Genomic DNA, 22,422 nt, shown 5'->3' on the forward strand with positions numbered 1-22,422 from the left:
CCCTCATTGTAAAAAATTTCTTCCTTATTTCTAGGCTAAATCTGCCCTCTTTTAGTCTGAAACCATTGCCCCTTGTCCTATCATGACAGACCCTGCTAAAAAGATTGGCCCCACCTTGCCTGTAGGACCCCTTTAAGTACTGGAAGGTCACTAGAAGGTCTCCCTGGAGCCTTCTGTTCTCCAGGCTGAACATCACCAACTCTCCCAGCCTGTGCTCACAGGGTTGGTGCTCGCACCCTCTGATCATCTTCGTGGCCCTCCTCTAGACCTGCTCTAACAGGTCCATGTCTTTCTTCTGTTGTGGGCCCCAGAGCTGGACACGGCACTCCAGGTGGGGTCTCACCAGAGCGGAGTAGAGGGGCAGAATCACCTCCTTCGACCTGCTGGCCACACTTCTTCTAATGCAGCCCAGGATGCTGCCCTCAATCCCTTCATCCCCCAACCTGTATTGATACTGGGCGTTGACCTGACCCGGGTGCAGGAACTGGAGTACCTCATGAGGTTCACATAGGCCCACTTCTCAAGCTTGTCCAGGTCCCTCTGGATGGCATCCTGCCCCTCAGGCATGTCAGGAGAGTGAAGGGGATGCCTTTTGTCAGTAAGGTGTTTTGCATTGGAAAATACTGCACTAGAGGAAACATTTGTCTTTCATTCAGTGAAACATTATGTAGCACACTGTGGAAGACCGTCTTCAATCAGCAGAGACACACAAAAGGGGCTCATTTTTACTTCATGAAGGAACAAAGTCCAGCCTAATGCAGACCCAGAGACTAGGCCCAGAGGTACAGCACTGCAGGGCACTGATCCCACATGGGTGCATGCAGCAGAGCTCTGAGTAACCTGATTTTTGGGGTTTTGTGCCTTGCTGCTTCCCCTTCTGGAGATAACACAGGACCAGTTAAAGCACTTGACCAGTACTGGCTGCATAGACTTGTGTGAGGGGACCTTCTCCACCTCTGTGCTGTCATTTCAGACCCTCTGGTGATTCTCATGTCTTAACTCTTTCTGTATTGAGGTAGCAATAAGCAGATAAACAGTAGGGTAGAGAAAATACATTGCTAAACTTGCTAGCAGTTCCTGAAATTTGGATTTGAAAGACCGTCTACTTGGTGGATTCTTACGCGTTGTAGAAACAACACTTGTTGCCTACTGCTGTCTGGGAATCAGATTCTTTCGGTGACTGGCTGGTGCTGGAGCACAGGGCAGATCTGAAATCTTGAGTGATCTGGACTTTATAAGAAAAGCATATATCTGAACCAAGGATTTAAATTACTGGTTCTTTTTCTGACCCTTTCCTTAATGTGCTTGTGATGGATTGTTTTCTGATGTTTGTTACTGTCCTGGTTTTCAGATGGTGGGCAGGAGAATGGCAGAAATGTTCAACCACATGTGGCCCAACAGGCCAGAAGAAACGAACTGTACTCTGCATCCAGACGGTGGGGTCTGATGAGCAAGCACTGGCTGTCACAGAATGCCAACACCTGCTTAAACCAAAGACCCACCTGTCATGCAACAGAGATGTCTTATGCCCATCTGACTGGACAGTGAGCAACTGGACTGAGGTAAATTCACGTCAACTGATGAACTTTTATTTCAAAATTATCTATTATAGTCAACAGAGAGGACCCTCAACGACCGGCTTTTTTTTTTTTTGCCTTTTTTAAAAAAAAATTCTTTGTTAGTATGTCTTCACAAATCCTTTGTGCAGAAGGAAAAAAGCTGCCCTGCTTGCTAAAGACCTCAGCAAGTGTGGTGTGTTAACTGTTTATAGGGGTTTGGCTTGCTGATCTTCTGGAACTGTAGAACAGAGCATGCTTACATGCTAACAAAGCCTGTGTAATACTCATTACTGCTGTGGATCAGATGGGGGGAGGCCCTGTGTTATGTCTGTAGGCCTACAAAGAAGCATTTTTACATTCTTTACATTGGTATCTCTTGCATTCATAACTCCACTGTTTTTGCAATAGCATGCAAGCTTTTTACTTCTAGTATTAATCTGAAGCCCTAACAGACACTAGAATACCTGTGTATCCTTCAGGAGTTATTTCACAGGCAGCTGATGAACTGGAGAATGTGAGGTCATCAAAATGCTGACTGCATTTGATATACTAAATTTGTTTAAATATACTGCGACATATTCTGCAATATTTTTTAGTATTAATAGGGAGCGCTCATTGGATGTGCTTTGCCATAGGTTTTAATCCATGGAAGGACCTCATGCTTCTCGGGTTTCTTTAGGTTAGGAAGCTGGTATCTACAGGTGTTTCATGACTTCACTTTCCACTGAAGGCAAGAGGAGTTCAGGGTCCCCAACATGTGAAGCAGTCTACTTCTGCATGAAAATTAAAAACGTACTAAGATATTTCTCCTGGAGTGAAGAGAAGTAGGTTTAGAGTCATGTGAACATTTGCAATTATTTTGTTCTGATTTTGTTACTATGACTTGCTCATGGTTCACTTTACAAATAAACAGTTTAGCTATTAGTGTAGCTGACAATCATGACAACAAATGCACAACAAACACTTTCCATTTCAGGTGTCATTAAAAATGAGGTTTACTAAGATTTTCAAACCTTCCAAACCCAATGATCTGGATGCATGAGTTGAATGCACCGTTAGCAAGTTTGCTGATGATACCAAACTGGGAGGTGCTGTTGACTCTCTTGAGGGACAAGAGGCCTTGCAGAAGGATCTGGGTAGACTGGAGCACTGGGCAATGATTAATGGGATGACATTTAACAAGAACTAATGCCAGATTCTGCACCTGGGACAGGATAATGTCAGGCACAAGTATAGACTGGGAGAGGAGTGGCTGGAGAGCAGCCCTGCAGAAAGGGCTCTGGGGGTGCTGGCCGACAGCAGGCTCCGTGTGAGTCAGCAGGTGCCCTGGCAGCCCAGAGGGCAAACCGCATCCCGGGGTGCATCACCCACGGCACGGCCAGCCGGCCTAAAGAGCTGGTTATCCCGCTGTACTCAGCGCTGGTGCGGCCTCCCCTTGAGCACCGTGTGCAGTTCTGGGCCCCACCATTTCAGAAGGACGTGAAGGTCCTTGAACGTCTCCAGAGGAGGGCAACAAAGCTGGTGAAAGGGCTGGGAGGCAGGTCCCGGGAAGAGCGGCTGAGGAGTCTGGGCTTGTCTGGTTTGGAGCCAAGGAGGCTGAGGGGCGACCTCATCGCTCTCTGCAGCTTCCCGAGGAGGGGACGTGGAGAGGGAGGTGCTGATCTCTTCTCCCTGGGATCCAGTGACAGGACACATGGGACTGGTTCAAAGCTGCGCCAGGGGAGGTTTAGGCTGGACATGAGGAAGCGTTTCTTCACCGAGAGCGTGGTCAAACACTGGAACAGGCTCCCTAGAGAGGTGGTCGATGCCCCAAGCCTATCAGTGTTTCAGAGGCCCCTGGCCAATGCCCTCAGTAACACGCCTTAGCTTTTGGTCAGCCTTGAAGTGGTCAGGCAGCTGGACTAGGTGATCACTGTAGGTCCCTTCCAACTGAAATTACTCTGTTCTGTTCATTCCATTTTGAAAACTACTCTCCCTTCTTTTGCCTAACTCTCTTTTTCTACCAAAATCACTATTGTGTTTGAGAGCAGATTCAAATAATGAACTAATAGAATTTTGTGACAGTATTAATTCAGTTTATGCTGCTCACAAGCCATCATCACTGAATGTTTATTGTTTTGTGAACTGAGTAGCCACCATGTTTTAACTGCCTGTGAAAAAATAGACTGGGATTACATGGCTAGCAGTATGATTATATACAAATGGCATGCTGTTACGGAATAGAGCTGGTGCTGGTATGCTGTTGGATTATATTTTCAAGTTACTGATAAAAATAAATTTCTACACCTGTAGAAGTGTAGGAGGGAGCCTAGGACAGACTATTTCACAAGCAGAAATGACAGGATTGTCAGGAAACTTGTAACTGCAGTGTGTTCTTTATTGGTGAATGCAAGAGAGACAGTTTACACAGGCAAAACTTCCTTTTATTCTGAATTTACCTGGCTGTTAGAAAATCATTCTGTATCCTATAGACTGGACATATTTAATTAGGCAGATAATGAGGATACAGTGTAGTAGCCATACTGAACTATCTTTTTAGTACATGGCTGTAATCTAAAGCAGAGATTTTCAAAGCTAATTCTGGGAGACAGCCATTACCCAAAAAAGTTAATGAGGTTGGATGTTCCTTTTAACTCACATGAATGCTAATCTAAATCATCCAAGTGGCAAAGTCTGACAAAATGAGTGTATTGTATTTCTGTGTAAGCACCAACATAGCATTAGTAGTTGCTGTCTTCCTCAATAAGCAAAATCCTTTACCGAACAACTTCGAGGTCAAATTGCAGCTGATGTAAACTTGCATAGCTCTGAGTACTTTAAATGTGCTATACAGCTGGAAGTGCAAAGGAAGACAGACGGAATAGCTGATGAACTTATCTACTCCAGGGTTACTCTGCTTTCTTCCCTTCTTCTGTTGCTGCAGAACCAATGTTATTTTATGTGTGCAAACAGAGGGCGCCTCAGTAACACAAGGTCACTGGCATTTCTCCTGCCCCGTGACCTAGACTAGCTTTAAAAAGGGTTAGATATCCCAGGGGCTTTAAAGTGCTGGCAACAGGAGTGTTAATCACGTCGTGTTAAGCACCTGTTTTATGCCAGCTGAATTAGCTGTTCAGGCTCCCTCGCACCCTAGGAAGACTTCCTCCAGTAGCTTGTATGTAACATCTCCATTCATACTCAACGAGTCATCCAGCCTTAGTACCTCAAACCAGAGAAGTGTATTGGAGTTTCAGAAAGTCCTCAATGGAGCAACAACTGGTGAAGGCATGGCTGTGCCTGTGGGGCTGACAATGACAAACATCACAGAAAAACTGTCTCTTCTTAGCTTCCAGCACCCCTTATACACAACAGTGTTCCAATTTAAATAGAAGCCACATAGGTTAATTGCTTTCGGTAGTCTGTAATTTAGGAGAGACATGCTAGCAGCCCTGGCAGCATGTGGTGGTTGCACTAAGACTGAAAGAAAAATTCATTTCATAAAGTCAACAAGGATCTGTGAGCTGCATGGATGATCACAGCGGGTTTGTGGCACTGTGAGTAGCCAGCTCTGAGCCAGTCAGATATGTTTTTGATGGCAGGTTTTTAGTCTGTTTATTATAACCCTGATGGAAAAGGTATTGCAAAACAACTTTTGTGATTCACTGAAGAAATCAAATTCTAGCATATTATTTTTTGTCTTAATCATGTAATCTTTTTTCACTGCTGTTTCCCCAAGGTAGCTTTTACTGTTCTAAAAATTTGGAAAGAGCTCTGTGATAGCAGAACATCACTAGAATGAAGTCACTCACAAAAAGCTTTGTTATTTATTATTCATGATGCTTCTTTATTATAAACAGATGCCATTTGATGCTTGTTTTATTGATATGTGCAGCAGAATGAAGAGCAGAGATATACTAATTCTGTTTTATTTGCAGTGTACGGTTACTTGCGGTGGTGGAATAAGGACTCGTAATGTCACTTGTGCCAAAAATAATGATGAGCCATGTGATACTTCCAAGAGACCAAACTCTAAGGCCCTGTGTGGTCTCCAGCAATGTCCTTCTGCAGGAAGATTTCTGATACCCCCACTGGCACCCAGAAGAGGAAAGATCATAATCAGAAAAACCACTACTAATCCCGAATGGAGTCCTCCTCGCAGAATACCCATACCAAGCCCAAGGTCCCATACAACAACAAAAATACCCAAGCCTGAAAGTATCACCCCCTGTTTGCCTACATCCTCTCATTTGGGTAATGTCTCAGAAAAGGAAGGAACAGCCAACAGAACATTACAAAATAATTTTGCTGGACCAAATGATGTTTACAATTATCTGGTTGTTTCTACGGAAAATAGTTCAAACCAAAATACTACTTCATGGCCTTTTCATAATAGCTTAAGTACGAAAATTATAAGGCATGATGAAAACACTTCTGAAAGTGAGCTGGTATCTACTGTAGAGAGTGAGGTGCAAAGAAGTGAGGACACTCCTGTCTCCTCTTTTGCCAGTAATCCAGAAATAACTTCCAGCTATGATTACTTAACTGAAGAATCTGATGACACTGATGGGTCACTTGGAGGCAGTGAGAAACCAGTTGATCTCCTTTACAGCACAGAACTCAATCCTGAAATCAGAACCCTGAGCACAACCCTAGATACTGGCTCTCATGTGCTTCAAAATGAAACCATGACTTCTCAGCCCCCCACAGCATCCCATCGCCAAGACCCTTCTACACTCCTTCCTGTTAGCCGAGCAGCACAAGGGTTGGCATTTCCAACAACAGCAAACTATATTGGTCTGCAGGTTGATGTGCCTGTTGTAGAGGTAACTACCCCACAAGCATCAGTTACAGTGACACCCACAGTGTTTGGTCATGTACCAAGAGACCAGACTGACAACAGGAGAGAAATTAAGCCACCTGACACCGTAACCACCAACACACAATCATCAGCTCTCAAGCATACTCTCAGGAACCAAAGTGCAACATCTGAGGGTGTTTTAATGAATGTCACAGAAAGCCACCACCTAATAACATCCGACAGTTTGCCTGGTGATGCCTACTGGGTAGTAGGCAACTGGAGTGAGGTAAGTTATTTTTAATTCATAAGTAGCAGAGAGTGTGAACCACTGCTGTGGAAATAAAGCTTCTTAGTTTGTCGTGATTATCTGAAATGAGTATCATGCATTCAAATGAATGTATGATGTACCAAAAAAATTGGTAACTTGGAATATCTAATATTAGATTGCTTACATAGTATGTGTCTGTATTTATGGATTCTGCAAAACTGTGTATAACTGGACACTGAAATTGTAAGGGACCAGCTGTATCAACTGAATATTCACAAATCCACAGGGCCTGATGGGATTCATCCCAGAGTACTGAAGGAGCTAATGGATGTTATAGCAGGACCCCTCTTGAACATCTACCAAAGGTCTTGGAAGTCTGGGAGGTCTCTGCTGACTGGAAGCTAGCCAGGGTTACTCCAACATACAAAAAGGGAGTGAGGGAAAACCGAGGGAACTACAGACTTTTTGGTCTAACCTCAGTTCTGGAAAAAATACGGAGATCATCATACTGGGTACTGCTGAAAGGCATTTAAAGAACAAGGCAATCACCAGGCACAGTCTACATCGGTTCACAAAAGGAAAGTCCTGTTTAATTAATTTTGTATCTTTCTATGGTAAGGTCACCTGCCTAGTGAGTGAAGCGAAGGGAGTGGATGTAGTTTTTCTGGATTTTCTAGAGCTTTTTGATGTTGTCCTTCACAGCATCCTTGTGGACAACTTCTCCAGTTGTAGGATATGCAGGTTCACAGTGTGCTCGATGAAGAACTGACTGGACATCAGGGCTTAAAGGGCTGTAACAAATGGGGCTACATCTGACTGGTGACCAGTCACCAGTGGTGTTCCTCTGGGCTCAGTTCAATGTATTTATCAGTGATCTGGATGCATGAGTTGAATGCACCGTTAGCAAGTTCGCTGATGATACCAAACTGGGAGGTGCTGTTGACTCTCTTGAGGGACAAGAGGCCTTGCAGAAGGATCTGGGTAGACTGGAGCACTGGGCAATGATTAATGGGATGACATTTAACAAGAACTAATGCCAGATTCTGCACCTGGGACAGGATAATGTCAGGCACAAGTATAGACTGGGAGAGGAGTGGCTGGAGAGCAGCCCTGCAGAAAGGGCTCTGGGGGTGCTGGCCGACAGCAGGCTCCGTGTAAGTCAGCAGGTGCCCTGGCAGCCCAGAGGGCAAACCGCATCCCGGGGTGCATCACCCACGGCACGGCCAGCCGGCCTAAAGAGCTGGTTGTCCCGCTGTACTCAGCGCTGGTGCGGCCTCCCCTTGAGCACCGTGTGCAGTTCTGGGCCCCACCATTTCAGAAGGACGTGAAGGTCCTTGAACGCCTCCAGAGGAGGGCAACAAAGCTGGTGAAAGGGCTGGGAGGCAGGTCCCGGGAAGAGCGGCTGAGGAGTCTGGGCTTGTCTGGTTTGGAGCCAAGGAGGCTGAGGGGCGACCTCATCGCTCTCTGCAGCTTCCCGAGGAGGGGACGTGGAGAGGGAGGTGCTGATCTCTTCTCCCTGGGATCCAGTGACAGGACGCATGGGAATTGCTCAAAGCTGCGCCAGGGGAGGTTTAGGCTGGACATGAGGAAGCGTTTCTTTACCGAGAGGGTGGTCAAACACTGGAACAGGCTCCCTAGAGAGGCGGTCGATGCCCCAAGCCTGTCAGTGTTTCAGAGGCCCCTGGCCAATGCCCTCAGTAACATGCCTTAGGCTTTGGTCAGCCCTGAAGTGGTCAGGCAGCTGGACTAGGTGATCGGTGTAGGTCCTTTCCAGCTGAGATCCTTTTTTCTTTTCCTTTTCTTTTTCTTTTCTTTTCTTTTCTTTTCCTTTTTTCTTTTCTTTTCCTCTTTTCTTTTCCTCTTTTCTTTTTTCTTTTCTTTTCTTTTCCTCTTTTCTCTTTTCTTTTCTTTTCTTTTCTTTTCTTTTCTTTTCTTTTCTTTTCTTTTCTTTTCTTTTCTTTTCTTTTCTTTTCTTTTCTTTTCTTTTCTTTTCTTTTCTTTTCTTTTCTTTTCTTTTCTCTTTTCTTTTCTTTTCTTTTCTTTTCTTTTCTTTTCTTTTCTTTTCTTTTCTTTTCTTTTCTTTTCTTTTCTTTTCTTTTCTTTTCTTTTCTTTTCTTTTCTTTTCTTTTCTTTTCTTTTCTTTTCTTTTCTTTTCTTTTCTTTTCTTTTCTTTTCTTTTCTTTTCTTTTCTTTTCTTTTCTTTTCTTTTCTTTTCTTTTCTTTTCTTTTCTTTTCTTTTCTTTTCTTTTCTCTTTTCTTTTCTTTTCTTTTCTCTTCTCTTCTCTTCTCTTCTCTTCTCTTCTCTTCTCTTCTCTTCTCTTCTCTTCTCTTCTCTTCTCTTCTCTTCTCTTCTCTTCTCTTCTCTTTTCTTTTCTCTTTTCTTTTCTCTTTTCTTTTCTTTTCTTCTCTTCTCTTCTCTTCTCTTCTCTTCTCTTCTCTTCTCTTCTCTTCTCTTCTCTTCTCTTCTCTTCTCTTCTCTTCTCTTCTCTTCTCTTCTCTTCTCTTCTCTTCTCTTCTCTTCTCTTCTCTTCTCTTTTCTTTTCTCTTTTCTTTTCTCTTTTCTTTTCTTTTCTTTTTTCCTCTCCCTCTCCCTCTCCCTCTCCCTCTCCCTCTCCCTCTCCCTCTCCCTCTCCCTCTCCCTCTCCCTCTCCCTCTCCCTCTCCCTCTCCCTCTCCCTCTCCCTCTCCCTCTCCCTCTCCCTCTCCCTCTCCCTCTCCCTCTCCCTCTCCCTCTCCCTCTCCCTCTCCCTCTCCCTCTCCTCCCTTAACTCTTCCAGGCACATGACATTCAGGTTTGACTGTAAGCAGAAATACCTCAAGGGTTTTGTTTTAGAGCATAGCAAAAAGTTAAGCTATTAGGCGAATCCTGGAGACACCAAATTAATTCACTTGTATTTCAAAATAAGTACAGAATGGAAGTTAGCTGTAGATGTGCTGTTGTGTTTTAACCTTCACTTACGTATCATTTCTCTCCCAATTACGTGTGTTTTCTAACTTAGCACTAGGGTCATGTAGGTAAGCTAGCTTTATTACTGTATAAAGCACATTAATACCATGGATACTTACATGTATTTTCAGTTGGCTATTAGCATAACATATTTGTGGTGCATTTCTATCTCATCCCACCATCAGCATTTGCATCCACCACCCACCATCAGCATTTGCATCCACCATTAAGCAAAAGTCTCTGAACTCAGAGCAGCATTCAGCCTGGTAAAACCAGTTTGAATCTACAAAGCAAAGATAAGAATATTAATCCAAAGTTAAACTGCAGTAACTGGGGTTTGTAATTTGTCCAGCACATGCCCATGGGGAGACATTGTAATATGGAGTTCTGCACCTTTTTTTGAAGTTTCAGTGATTGTGTATTGGAACTGGGTTGTAGCAGTGGTAAAGTAAAAGCATTTTGTCTGGTTGGCATAGAAATGAAAATTGTCAGGCCAGTGGTTGTGGTTGTACAGTATTCTTTGGATACAGCAGTTGATAATTACAGTGTTATACTCTGTCTTGTTTGAATGTAGAAATGAACAGTTATTTTATCTGTATCCATGGCTGTGCCAAAATGAACTCCTTAATTTCTACAGGTAATGGAATTCAATCAGAACAGGTGTTAACATCCTGTAATACTCACCTTCGAAAGTGCTGTCTTTCTGTGTAAATGAAAGAAGTACAGCTTACACAGAGTTTGAAAACTCTTGAAGGGTAAAGCATTTGGAAGATACTTGGTCTGAACTGTGATGAATTGTCCCAGTTTCATAGAATCACAGAATGGCTTAGGTTGGAAGTGACCCTAGAGATCATCTAATCCAACCTCCCTGCCATGGTCAGGGGCACCACTCAACTAGACCAGGTTGTTCAGGGCCTCATCTAACCTGGCCTTGAACACCTCCAGGGAGGGGGCATCCACAGCCTCTCTGGGCAATATATTCCAGAGTCTCACCACCCTCATACTGAAGAACTTCTTCCTAAGATCTAGTCTAAACCTACTGTCATTCAGTTTAAAACCATTTCCTCTTGTCCTGTTGCTGGACAGTCTTCTAAAAAGTCCCTCACCAGCCTTCCTGTAGGTTCCCTTCACATGCTGCAAGGCAGCTGTAAGGTCGCCCCAGAGTCTTCTCCAGGCTGAACAATCCCAGTGCATATCCTCATAGCAGAGATGCTCCAGCCCCTGGATCATCTTTGTGGCCCTCCTCTGGACTCGTTCCAACAAATCTGTGTCCCTGTTATGGTGGGGACACCAGAACTGGATGCAGTATCAGTTTCCCCTGATCCCTGGTCATTACTGAATGGTTATAATACTTGGGTAATTTCTACTTTCTGTGCAGGAGCAATAGAGATTGCAAAGTTTTCTGTGGCCTCAGAGGAGTACTTTTTTGTATATTGCTATTGACTTTCCTTTACCAATACCCAGCACCAGGGTTTCTGACAGTTAGGTTTCTGTGCTGTTTCCTTGCTGTGTCCTGAGACAGTAGTTACTACGGAGTCAGGGCTGGTGAGGGAGCAGCCACCCAATTCTAGCAACTATAATAAGAGAATTTAGTCATCAGGGGGCCTACTCACATTTTACAAACTGCAATTTAATATCCTTCCCAGTGTAAAATTTTATTTTTATGTTCACAGAGTTCTTTTTATGGTAATGGATTTTGTATTCTTCAAATCATGATACCTAAAGTGAGGGATGGTATGTGAACAAGTTACCTCATTTTTCTGATGGCCTTTTTTAACCAAGCTAATCAGTACAGTCAGGGGTCCAAATGTGGAAACCTCCTTGCGCTGATCTGCCTCTGTGTCTTGGTATTGATGGAGAAGGCTATCAAAGCTCTGTTTCTCTGTAAATTTTTGCTCTTGGGTCTGCCTGGAAGGATGCAAAGTAATGGAAATGCGGGGCTGAAAAGGACAGCAAGAGATGACTTAGTGTATCCCATGGCAGTGGAGGCACATCTAGACCACCAAGATTGTGTTGGTGCCCTCTGTCTGGGTGTAGCTGGTGGGTAAGATCCCTGCTCTGTCACCACCACATCAGCAGCTGTTCAGGACATGCTCTCCTGATGGCTGTCTGAAGTTTCATCTTGTGCTTCCCATGGCCAGGTGGGAATAGTTTTAGCTTCCCATGTTCAGCAAGTAAAGCATTTCCTCCTGCACATGCCTGAAGACCTGCATTTAGATCTGTTTGGGTGAAGAGCCTACAAGAGAAAGTCCAGGCAAAGGTTGTGCTCCCAAGCCCAGCACATCCCCAACAGAATTCTGTAATACAGAGATGCTACAGTCTGTCCTAGTCATTCATTACCCCAATTAGAAATATTCTGCTTATACATAACCAGTATCTTCTGTAGTGAAATGAAGATTCTGGTTTTTATATGCAGACCATGGAAGTTAGTTGTCTTCTTAATAAGTTTTGGGGTCTGATTTATAAACAAAACAATCTAGTTCTTTTCAGATTTTCCTTGTGTTTTCGAAATATCTGCTGACTTTGTCGTCCTCTTCTGGAGTTGCTTCACTTTTGTCATGTTTCTTCATCAATGATGTTCATTATGGCCCCAGCTGACACCTGGCAAATAAAATGGAATAATTGCTGTCATTTTCTATATGAACCTCTTTGTGAATGTGGGATCAGATCTTTCTTGTTTTGTAACATCCCGCTTTGATTTATTCAATTTGTGGTCCATTATAAACCCTGGATCCCTTAATACGGTATTTCTAGATCAGCAGGTATTCTCAGGTTTGTTTTGGGAGAGTGTGTGTGTGTGTGTATATATGTATGTATGTATGTATGAAAAGTTCTCCTAAATGTTGAATTTTGGATATGGTTTTGAATTTCAGGTTACTATTTTCTTACAATTTTTAACTTGGTGAGATGTTTTTCAATTCAGATTGTGTCCTTCAAGATTCTAGCCAGCTCTCACAACTTGGCATTATCTGCAAATGCTTTAAGTGTTTGCTCTGTTTCATCATTCAATTAGTTAATGAAAATACTGAAGAGAGCTTGGCTCTGGATAGAGCCCTGCAGGACTGTGTTTGAAATGTCTTTTCATTTTGACACTGAACCACTGAGGAACGCTTTGTCACAGTTTTCAAGTTAGCTGTGCACCAGTCATGTAATTATTTCACCTAGACCATATTTCCATCATTTGCTAAAAGAATGCTCTATGCAATCCTGCCAAAATGCATCACATCATCTGGGTCTCTATTTTCATTAAGCCAGGTACCCCTGTCAGAGAAGGATGTTAGATCGAATTGAATAATTCGTTCTAAATAGGTTCATGTGGGCTGTTTATTGCTTTATTGTCTTTGTAGTATTTACCATTTTGATCTTGATTGTTTAATAATTTGCTTTTGTATCTTCTTGTGAAGTAATGTTAAGTGTTCCATTAATCCACAGATCTGACTTCTTGTTTTCCTAAAGATAACTTGAAAGATCTTCTCTAATCCACTGGGATTTTTCCAATCTGTAAAAAGTAATTCTCAACAGTTCAAAGATTATTCAAGAACACTTGAATGAATATTCAGGAAAGGTCAATATATTCAGTTTCACAGAACTAAAGAAACAATTTGGGGATCCTTAATGCATCTAACTACTATTCTTTAATGTTTTGTTTGCTATACTCATTCAAGCTATTGTTTCTTGTTAAAATAAACTTTATGTAAAGCCTGGCAACTTTTAACTTTTTTTTTTTTCAAGTTTGAAGAAGAACAGGTGGTGAAAAAGTGAATTTGTGGAATCTCTGTCCTTGGAGATGTTCTGAAGCCATCTGGACATGGTCCTGGGCAACTGACTCTAGATGGCCCTGCTTGTTGAGGAGTTGGGCAAGATGACATCCAAGGTCATTTCCAACCTCAACCATTCTGTGATTCTGTGAATAAGTCAGCTATAATCTTTCTCATTAAATAAAAGTTTTGTAGTGTAGTTCCCACGTATACCTTGATTCTCACATCCACAGGACCTTTTCTTTTTAATTCATTTTTAGTCTACAATTTTCTGACTTTATTTTTGCTCTTTCTGTTTACCTCTCCTTAGTAAAACTTTGTGCCTGTTTTTAGATGACAGCTCTCCAAGGGACTGATATTTCAAGACTGCTGCATCTACCTGGATGAATCACTTGCTGTGCTATCTTTGGCGTTTCTTTGCTCCTTAGGATATGTCTATACTAGTAAAAAAATAGTGCCCAAGAATAGTGATAGTCACTGAGATGGAATGGTATGACATCTGCTATAACAGTGTTGGCACTTTCCTACACTAATTAGAGTAGGGCAAAATAGTGCCCAGTGACACTGGTGCTTCTGTCTGTAACTTTTAACTTCTTTCCCAGGTCGTTCTGGGCTTTCACTTTTCCCTTTCTAAGAGCTATCTGGGTACCTCATTCTGCTCCTCTGGTTTTGGTCATGAAAAGTCACCTGCACTTCCTTCCTCTGTAACTGTGACAAGAGGAAGTCTTGGTTCCTGAATGACAAAAGGGAAAAGCAGTAAGTCTTCCTGAACTTCAGAGAATTGTTCTCCTTTATGTAATGTGAAACAACAGTCAAGAAAGAGAAAGCTTTCCCCCAGTACTATTTGCAGCATCATGCCTTTCTCTCTTGGCTCTGTACCTGCATGCAACAATTTTTGAAAGAATCCTCCTGTTTACCCTCCCTCAGACAAGGACATAAAGTTTTGTAATGATGGTCTGCCCAGCATCATCCCTGGAGCTACCTTTGATCTTCCCATGGGTGCTTAGAATGGGGTTTTGGTCAAAGACTAAGCAGCCCTTCAATAAAGTCTTGGTGTTGTCAGACTGGTATAGCAGGGCTGGGGGGAGCCATCAAACAGTCAGCAGCCAAGTCAAGGACAGTCCATCTGCTTGAACAAACAAGTTGTCTTGGATAGATATGTGACTATGCAAAACTGAACAGTGGTATGGAGTCCCCTTTAACAGGATCTTTGTGGTCTCTTGGATGGACATCCCAGGTATCTTGAAAAGTGGAGATGACATGCTGCAGAAGCCTTGCAGATTCACACTCTTCATAACATGCAGTTTTTAAAAAAGTCTTTGTTGTGACCATTAACCATTTTTCCACTTCTCTGATTGAATCTGATAACAGTTCCATGTCTTCAGTGTTTTTTTTCCCCTACCTTAGCTTCAGCTTAGCTTTCCTTATCATTACAAGGACACTTACTCAGCTTTCCCTATTTAACTCTCTCACTTCCATGTAGGGAGTTCAAACCACACAATAGCAGTTGCTTTCTTCATCATTTTGCTGACTTAATCCAAGATTATTTTTGCTGTTTCTTATGCCAGCTACAGGCTGCTTGGCATGTGTTGGATTTGACTCTTATGTGTGTAGTTCACTGTCCCTCCCTTTTTAACAGAGAAAAAGGTAAATGGATGTCTCCAGCCGCTTTTCACCCCTTCCTGCTTCAGAATACAGTGATAGTGACTTTTTTTTTGTGAAGCATGCACTCTTACAATCTGGACTGGCATGACCGATATTCTCTTACCTTGGACACTAAAACCCTTCCAAGTGTTGGAAACACTTAGCCACTCTCTGAATTCATCATTTCAAAAATCCTTTTTCTGCACAGTTTTCCCAAGAGTCTCTCACAGTTTATTTTCAGCATCATGCACTCAATTTCCTGAATCTTTCATCAGCAGTATTAGGGATAGAGAGGGAACAGTGCTGAAGATTGGATGCAATGACATTTTGCATTGGATCCCTAAAGATAACCGAAGGAAACAGTGGAACAGCTGGTACAGATTCAATCTCAGTAAGCAGGAGTTTGCCAAAGAAGAGCAGTGCATGTTATAAATCAAAGTTGGTATTTTCTTAACAAAGCCCTCCTTCAGGACCTTAAGTAAGACTTAGGTGAATTTGAAATCTTCTTTTGGTTCTCTCAGATAACCTAGGTCATCTAAAATGGCCTTAGATACTTATATTTAGGTTCCCGGATTGTTTCCAGAATGATTTACTAACGTTGGGTTTGCCCCTGGGCTTTTCTCTCACCCTTGTGTAGTGCTCTACAACCTGTGGAATGGGCGCTTTCTGGAGACACGTGGAGTGCAGCAGCAGGAACACATCTCACTGTCAGCACATGAAAAAGCCTGATCCTGCAAGAAAATGTTATCTCCGCCCATGTGCTAGCTGGAAAACAGGAAATTGGAGCAAGGTAACGTCATTCAGAGCTTTGTGTGAACAGTAGGCTTGCTAACTTCAAAGAGTTGGGAGTTATAAATACTTAATTTTTAAAATAATTATTTACTCAGTGAGTGCATACATGATTCCTAGTTGACCATTCGGCACTAATTTCCTAATTTCCTGACTAAGTTATTTGTGGAAACACATCTGCTGTGAATTCTGTTCTTCCTGAAAGGGAATTGTGCTCATTAACTCTTGCATCTAGAGCTAAAGCAGGGCTCATCCATGTTCTGAGGACATCCTAGGGCAAAGCTTTACATATTTGCATGTGGCGTCTTTTTGATCCCTGCCTCCAGAGGCATATCCTAATCTTAAGAAGCAAGTGGGAATTTTGGAGAGGGAGTTGGCATGTTCCTATTCACACTTGCCACCGTGTGTTATCTCTTAAGTGACATGTTTTTTACCCATTCATGTAACCTCTCAGTTTTACATTACAAAATCTAAAGAAAAAGGTTTAGGGAGAATGCCTGCTATGGCTAGGGTCTTATTTGGTCCTGATTATGTACACAGGCCTGGTCAAGAGACAGAAGAGTATCCAAGGCGGTAAGTGGAACCCAAGAAATTGCGTTTGAGTTCTTTTTTTTTTGGTATTGTAGGATGCATGATGAAGACCTGGAAGGACTTTGGTAACTTCCTGAAGCTTGTTGCATTTTGTCTTCATGCTGTCTGAAACTGGGGCTTCAAACAGTGGGTTGTTTTTCAAGACTCAAAAGAGAAAAACTGCAAAATTCTATTTGAAATAATGTTGATTTAGTGAAGAAAAAGATAGATCTCTCAGACTTTCTCAATCCGTATCATTTGCTTGGACAATGTTGTTGCCATTGGACTAGGGGGAAAATTCATATAAAGAAAAAGTTATAGTTACAAAACCTGTGTTATATTATTGAGCTCTTTGACATAGAATTGATTTGTATGTGAAATACAGGCCTCTTTAGAAAGTCTAGGAAAGGCCAAGGCATTACATAACCACATTTAGCCTTCAAAATTCATTTTAAGTGATACATGGATGTTCTGCAGTCCCAGTTCAGAAGGGCATATTTCACCTTCACTTTTTCTTCATTAATGTTATTGCTCTTGCAACAAGTGGATGATAGTTATGTCACAGAAAGTAGCTGGAAATCAGGTTTAATGATAAAATATTACAGGAAACAAATGTTTTAAAGTGTCAGTTGAATTGTGAGGCCAGTTTGAGATAAAAGGCTTTTTCTAGCAGATTTCTGTTGTGTTAGCCACCTTTATTTTCGAGCAATTGAACTATACCAACCTAATTACAATTTCATATGTAAAAATGGCTATTTTTTGTTTACTTCTGCAAGTGACAATTGTTTTTCTCGTTATTCGTTTCAAACATTTTTAAGGGCACTTTATCACAGCAAGGTGGCTATATTCCCCTACTAGTGCAGTAGGGCTTTCTCTGTTCCTTTGCTCTCATCTAATTCTTCCCCTCCCTTAAGAGAAAGGTGCTTCAGATTAGATCTTACAGTCTGAGTTTAATACCAAATAGAATTGGCATGTATTTTGGGGCTGTGCATACTTGGTTTCTTGCACAGTCACTTCTGTCCATTGTTTTTATCCAGAAGGACAGAAGCTTCTGTGAACAAGAACATGGACTCCCCTTCCATCCATTCTTCAGCTCCCTGGGGTTGTATTATATTCAGTTTCCTTGTTCAGCTGAAGAATGCTTATTTATGCAAAGGAGAACAGCATCAGTTGTTACATTGCAATATGGTGGTAAAGATGAAAGGGATCTGAGGTTATTCAGTAGTGTAGGCAGAATTTGCTTTAATTCTGGATGAAGGCAAAATAATTAAATGTATATTTGTTGTTATTCTTGGAGTAGCAAATTCAGTTCTTCCTCAGCAGCAGGAGAGGTCCTGGGCTTTGGTAGGTGGGGACACAATCTGGTGCCGCTGGATGAGGCCTCAGAGCAAGCTCTGGGGAGAAATAGGAGAGTGGAAGGGGTCACTTGGCTCGCCAGTAGTGCTTCAAGCCAAGAAGTGATTTCACAGGCTATGGATGAGGCTCAGGGTGTCTCTCTCTTCCCTCCCATTCTTTTACACCCAGGCTGCTCTTGCGATATGGATCCTCCTAGTGCCACGGAGGAGGAAGGAAGGTGAGGGTGAGGACTGCTGCTGTGGGATGAATTCACCATCTCCCAGTGGTAGCAGCAGCAGCTCAAATCTATGGGCTAAGTTGAGGAGCAGTTTTGCCAGCCTGATCTGTCTGCTGCCATGGACACTGACCTCTCTCACGGCTGAATGAGAAACAAACTTACGCAGCTGTGCCTCTTTCCTCCCTTCCTCCATCAGAAACAACTAAAGAACTGACAATTTCCTTGCATACAGGATTTGTTTATTCTGTTTATTGCATTATGACTCTTTCATTATGACATTTTTGGAAATAGCTGGCAAGATTTCCTAATTAAATATGCATTTATGTTATTAACGGATGTTCCAGTGAAGAAAGGGAAATATTCGTATAGTGTGTTCCTATTTGCTATGATGAAAAAACACAGGTTTTAAGCCTAACAACAGGTGGTTGTTATGGTAAACTGGAAATTCCCTCTGTGAGTCAGGATGCTCAACGATCAGGCTGTCCTCCTCCTCTGTGACTGGGGAAGGGACAGCCCCCCAGCAGAGCACCATTTGGAGATATGCCCCTTTCTATTTTGTGTGCAGTGCTCTGCTAACTGCAACGGTGGTTTCAAGACCCGAGACGTTCACTGCATTGATGTCCGTGAAAAGCGACTTCTGCGACCTTTTCATTGCCAATTACTCGGATATAAACCACAACTCAGCACTAGTTGTAACATGGAACCTTGCTTGCAGTGGCATGTGGAGCCCTGGAATGAGGTATTGTTCTTTAAAAGAAGCTTTGGGAATGAGAATTAGCTGTCAATTAACAGTGACTGTTAGAGCCCATGCTGTTAGGTAAATTTCAGTCAAAGGAAGATGCACAGTTAGTACCACTCAGACGCTCTGCAGTCCTTGTGTATGGTTACAGCAAAAATTATCATAGACTTTCATAAGACTTCTCAGAATCATTCTTAGGATTGCGTGTGATATACAGCTAGAACTGTAAATTACTGTACCCTGAAAGAGAGAAGCAGGTGGCCTGAAAGATCTGTTTTAGCTATCCTACCAGATCAGTAAATGTGATCCATTCAGACTGATCCCTTTTACTGCCATTTTAATGTTGCTTTCTCATTATGATTAATTTAGAATTTTCCTTTACACTTCTGGAATGGAGTTTTATGGAGCCAGAGACTGAGGTCAGACGTAAGATCAATCTGATGTTTGGGTCACTTTGTAACATAAATCTGTGCCAACAAACTCGCAGGTGGCCAGGCACATATTTATGTCAGCTAAAGCACATAGTCTGATTACGTTTTACTGTTTACTCCCACTAAAAGCAGCTTTGGAGAAAGTGCCACAGTGTCTGTGGCACTGTGGACCTGATGCTTTTGGATTTCAAAGGAGGTGATCACATTGCTTACGTACAGACCACTGGCAAATCACACCTGCAATAAGGAGGAGACAGGGATGTGATGCGGGTTTCCTGTCAGAGCAGTCAGCAAGGGTTGAAAAAATATAAGTAGCCAAATGATTGCACCTGTTTGCCACTTAAAATGTTTTATAAAAACACTTGTCCAACCCTGGCAGTTGTCCTCATGCTAAGGATACTGGATAGAATTGGATAGAAGAGGTTCATTTACCAGACGTCAGCTCTGGTTCTCTGTCCATAGGGATGCAATTCCTGGTAGAACAGGAACAATGTGTTATTCAAAGCATATCTGGCACCGTATTTCATGTCAGAGTATGAAATTTTACGTGTATTTCAAGCAGGCTGTACTGCAGACCTAGTGAAAAATCAGTTAGTAAGTAATACTAGAATGCGGACAAAAGAACATTTAAAAAATAGTCTGGGTCACTGTCTTTGTATGCTGCTTTTATTGCCAAATAGTTAATTTATTGTATGGATTGGGTGGATTTTAATGTCCCCAGCCACTTCATAAATATGAGATGCTGCGTCTCATGAACTTGTACTGTCTTCAGACATGTGAAGTCCGGTCTCATTCTTGTTGGAGGAGTTACTGTTGCCAGTGGTGCTGCATGAGCAGTTCTGTGTTGCCTGTTCTATGTTGCTGTTTCCATGTTGCCCTATATTCCTTGCATTAATACGTGTCAGAAATACCTTTCTCCTCCAAGAATTTTGGACGAATGATGGCTTCTTTGCTGTCTTTTTCCGAGCATATGATGAAATAAATGTGTAAGACTTGATATGTAGGGTAGCCTATACATCTTTCTAAATCACATGGATCATTGACATGCTTCTTGTTACCTGTGGCTCCACATTTCTATATGAAGACCATTTCGTACCATCTTTATGGTCTGTTTCTGGGTTCTCATTCATTCCCACCTCTCTCCTCATGGGTTTGTGCACCTCTTTTCTTAGTGTTCGAGAACATGCGGTGGTGGCCAGCGAAAGCGCCACATCTACTGCCCAGAAGGTGGCTATTGTGACTCAACAAAAAGACCTAATGCCGTTGCATCATGTAACAGGCAACCTTGTACACAGTGGATTAACCAGGAGTGGGGCCCGGTAGGATTCAGTTCTTTTTTGGTTTATTTGTTGTCGTAAGTTGGCCATATTTGGTCATATTATCCACTTGTCTGTGAACCTCAGTGCCTGTGGCAAGTATAGTTTCTTACACACAGCTGGAGCTACAATGGGAGATCTTTTGAAAATATTACTAAGCATTTCAGAGCCGGCCCATCTCAGTTCCTTCGGGTGATAGACATTGTAGCTCTTACTTTTTGTGGCTGCATTAGATGTTGTTGGAGGATTTGGGGTTTTTTCCTTTTGTAATAAAGGAGATACCATTGACATTCTTCCATTACTCATTTGAAATTTTCCACTGTTCAAGACTGGAGGTGGAGGGTGAGGCAGAGTGACCCTTAAAGCAACTTGGTGGAATATTGGACTTAGGCACACAAACAGAAATTATGAATTTCGACCAGTACCCTTCTGCTTTGGCGTCTAGAAATCTAATTGACAAATACGAAGTGTATCTTTGGGGAACCTTCCAGTATCTGCAATACGTGTTCAGTTATAAAGAAACTGGTACATCTAATAAACCTTTCCCTCTAGTTTCCTTAATAAGCATATTAATACATTACAAATACTCCTCACAGCAGAGAATATTGAAAGAACACCAAAAGCCAGGAGCCACAAATAGGGAAACAAGGAGAGTCATTTAACACGAAAATTTAGTGAGTTATTTTTGCCACAAAGCCATTAGGTGGGATATGCATCTAATGTAATGTAGAGTTAGTGTAACACTTAAATATGGAAGTCAAAATGTTGGGACATGCATAAAATAAGCAATTGAATACAAAAATGTATAGTAACTATTTTACTGATTTATTAATTCCATTTATTTTACTTTATAAAAAAGCTATTTCAAACATTAATCTAAAGTTGTCGCAAGAGTACCTAAGATCTTTTGATGTACTTCACATCAGTAATATTGTGTCTTATGCACAGAGATACAGAGAGAGGATAATTTGCAGAAAAAGGGGTACCAGTCCTGTCTTCGTGTCTTGCACTTCATTAACTGGTATTCTCCCTTTATTGTAGTATTTGTCTTGTTGGCCACTATTTATCTGAAGCGAAGAAGAATTTAAAATTAACTGGAATTGTCAGACATTCTGGCATGTCGGAAGAATTATGTACATTTACAGTATAGTATAGGAACATGTTTGGAATACGCTCTTTTTTTATGGCCATCTGCGTGCTAACAGAACAAGCAGCTAGTCATTGTTTTGTGGTCATAAAGAAGGGGTAACCACAGTGTAGATGTCACCAAAGAAAAACACTTCACTGACACTTGTTTTAGTCTTCAGCTCGGTCATTTCTAGACCTAACACTGCAATTAATTATTCATGTTTAATTTAGATGGTGAAAAAACACAGGAAACAAAAAATGTCAGTGTGCAGTACTAATTTGGATTACTACTCTCTTACTTTGTAGGACTAGCATTTCATATCATCCTTGTCCTCCTCTATCAAAAACAGTCCTCTCACCCTGGTTACACATTCCAAGATGCTGTATTTATACTGTTTACCCCTCCACTGTATCATGCCAAATCTGGCCCCGATGCACCATGGAAGTGTCTGGATGGAGAATACAGTACACAAAGAACTTTAGTGACATTGGTTCTGGATCACAAGGCATTTTTAGCTTCCTGTCACATTACAGCTCAAATATTGGCATGTTACACAATTTCCATGTAAAAGACTTTCATATATGTTAAAATTACTTTCTTTCAGTGCACTGTTTCTTGTGGAGGGGGCATTCAGCAAAGAACTGTGAAGTGCATGAATATAGAAACTAATGAAACCGAAGATGACAGTATGTGTGTGGATAAACCCAAGCCCACAGGGTATCAGGAGTGCAATCTGCGAGACTGCAGGAGAAGTACAGGTATGATAATACACCTGCATCAGACAGTTTCCAAAAAGCTCTCCATTTGTGCTGAGATTCTAGGAGCTGACTCAATTTATCAGCTTGTTGTGAATACTGCAGGCTCAGTAACTATAGGTCAGCCTAACCTGTTACTGCTCCGCTGCACTGCTGACAGAATCACAT

General features: G+C 42.0%; 1 protein-coding gene across 1 annotated transcript in view; it reads left to right on the plus strand.

Annotated features, from left to right (window-relative positions):
• ADAMTS12 (ADAM metallopeptidase with thrombospondin type 1 motif 12) overlaps positions 1–22,422 on the plus strand; it is a 165,090-nt gene that overhangs the window by 140,579 nt on the left and 2,089 nt on the right. Inside the window, exons 18-23 of the mRNA XM_086479490.1 lie at positions 1,352–1,562; positions 5,474–6,622; positions 15,590–15,742; positions 18,450–18,623; positions 20,227–20,373; positions 22,104–22,257. Coding sequence (XP_086335616.1) covers positions 1,352–1,562; positions 5,474–6,622; positions 15,590–15,742; positions 18,450–18,623; positions 20,227–20,373; positions 22,104–22,257 — 1,988 coding nt within the window. The remainder of the gene's footprint in view (positions 1–1,351; positions 1,563–5,473; positions 6,623–15,589; positions 15,743–18,449; positions 18,624–20,226; positions 20,374–22,103; positions 22,258–22,422) is intronic.

The sequence above is a fragment of the Leptosomus discolor genome, chromosome Z, assembly GCF_034619465.1.
Source record: "Leptosomus discolor isolate bLepDis1 chromosome Z, bLepDis1.hap2, whole genome shotgun sequence".
Classification (NCBI taxonomy): domain Eukaryota; kingdom Metazoa; phylum Chordata; class Aves; order Leptosomiformes; family Leptosomidae; genus Leptosomus; species Leptosomus discolor.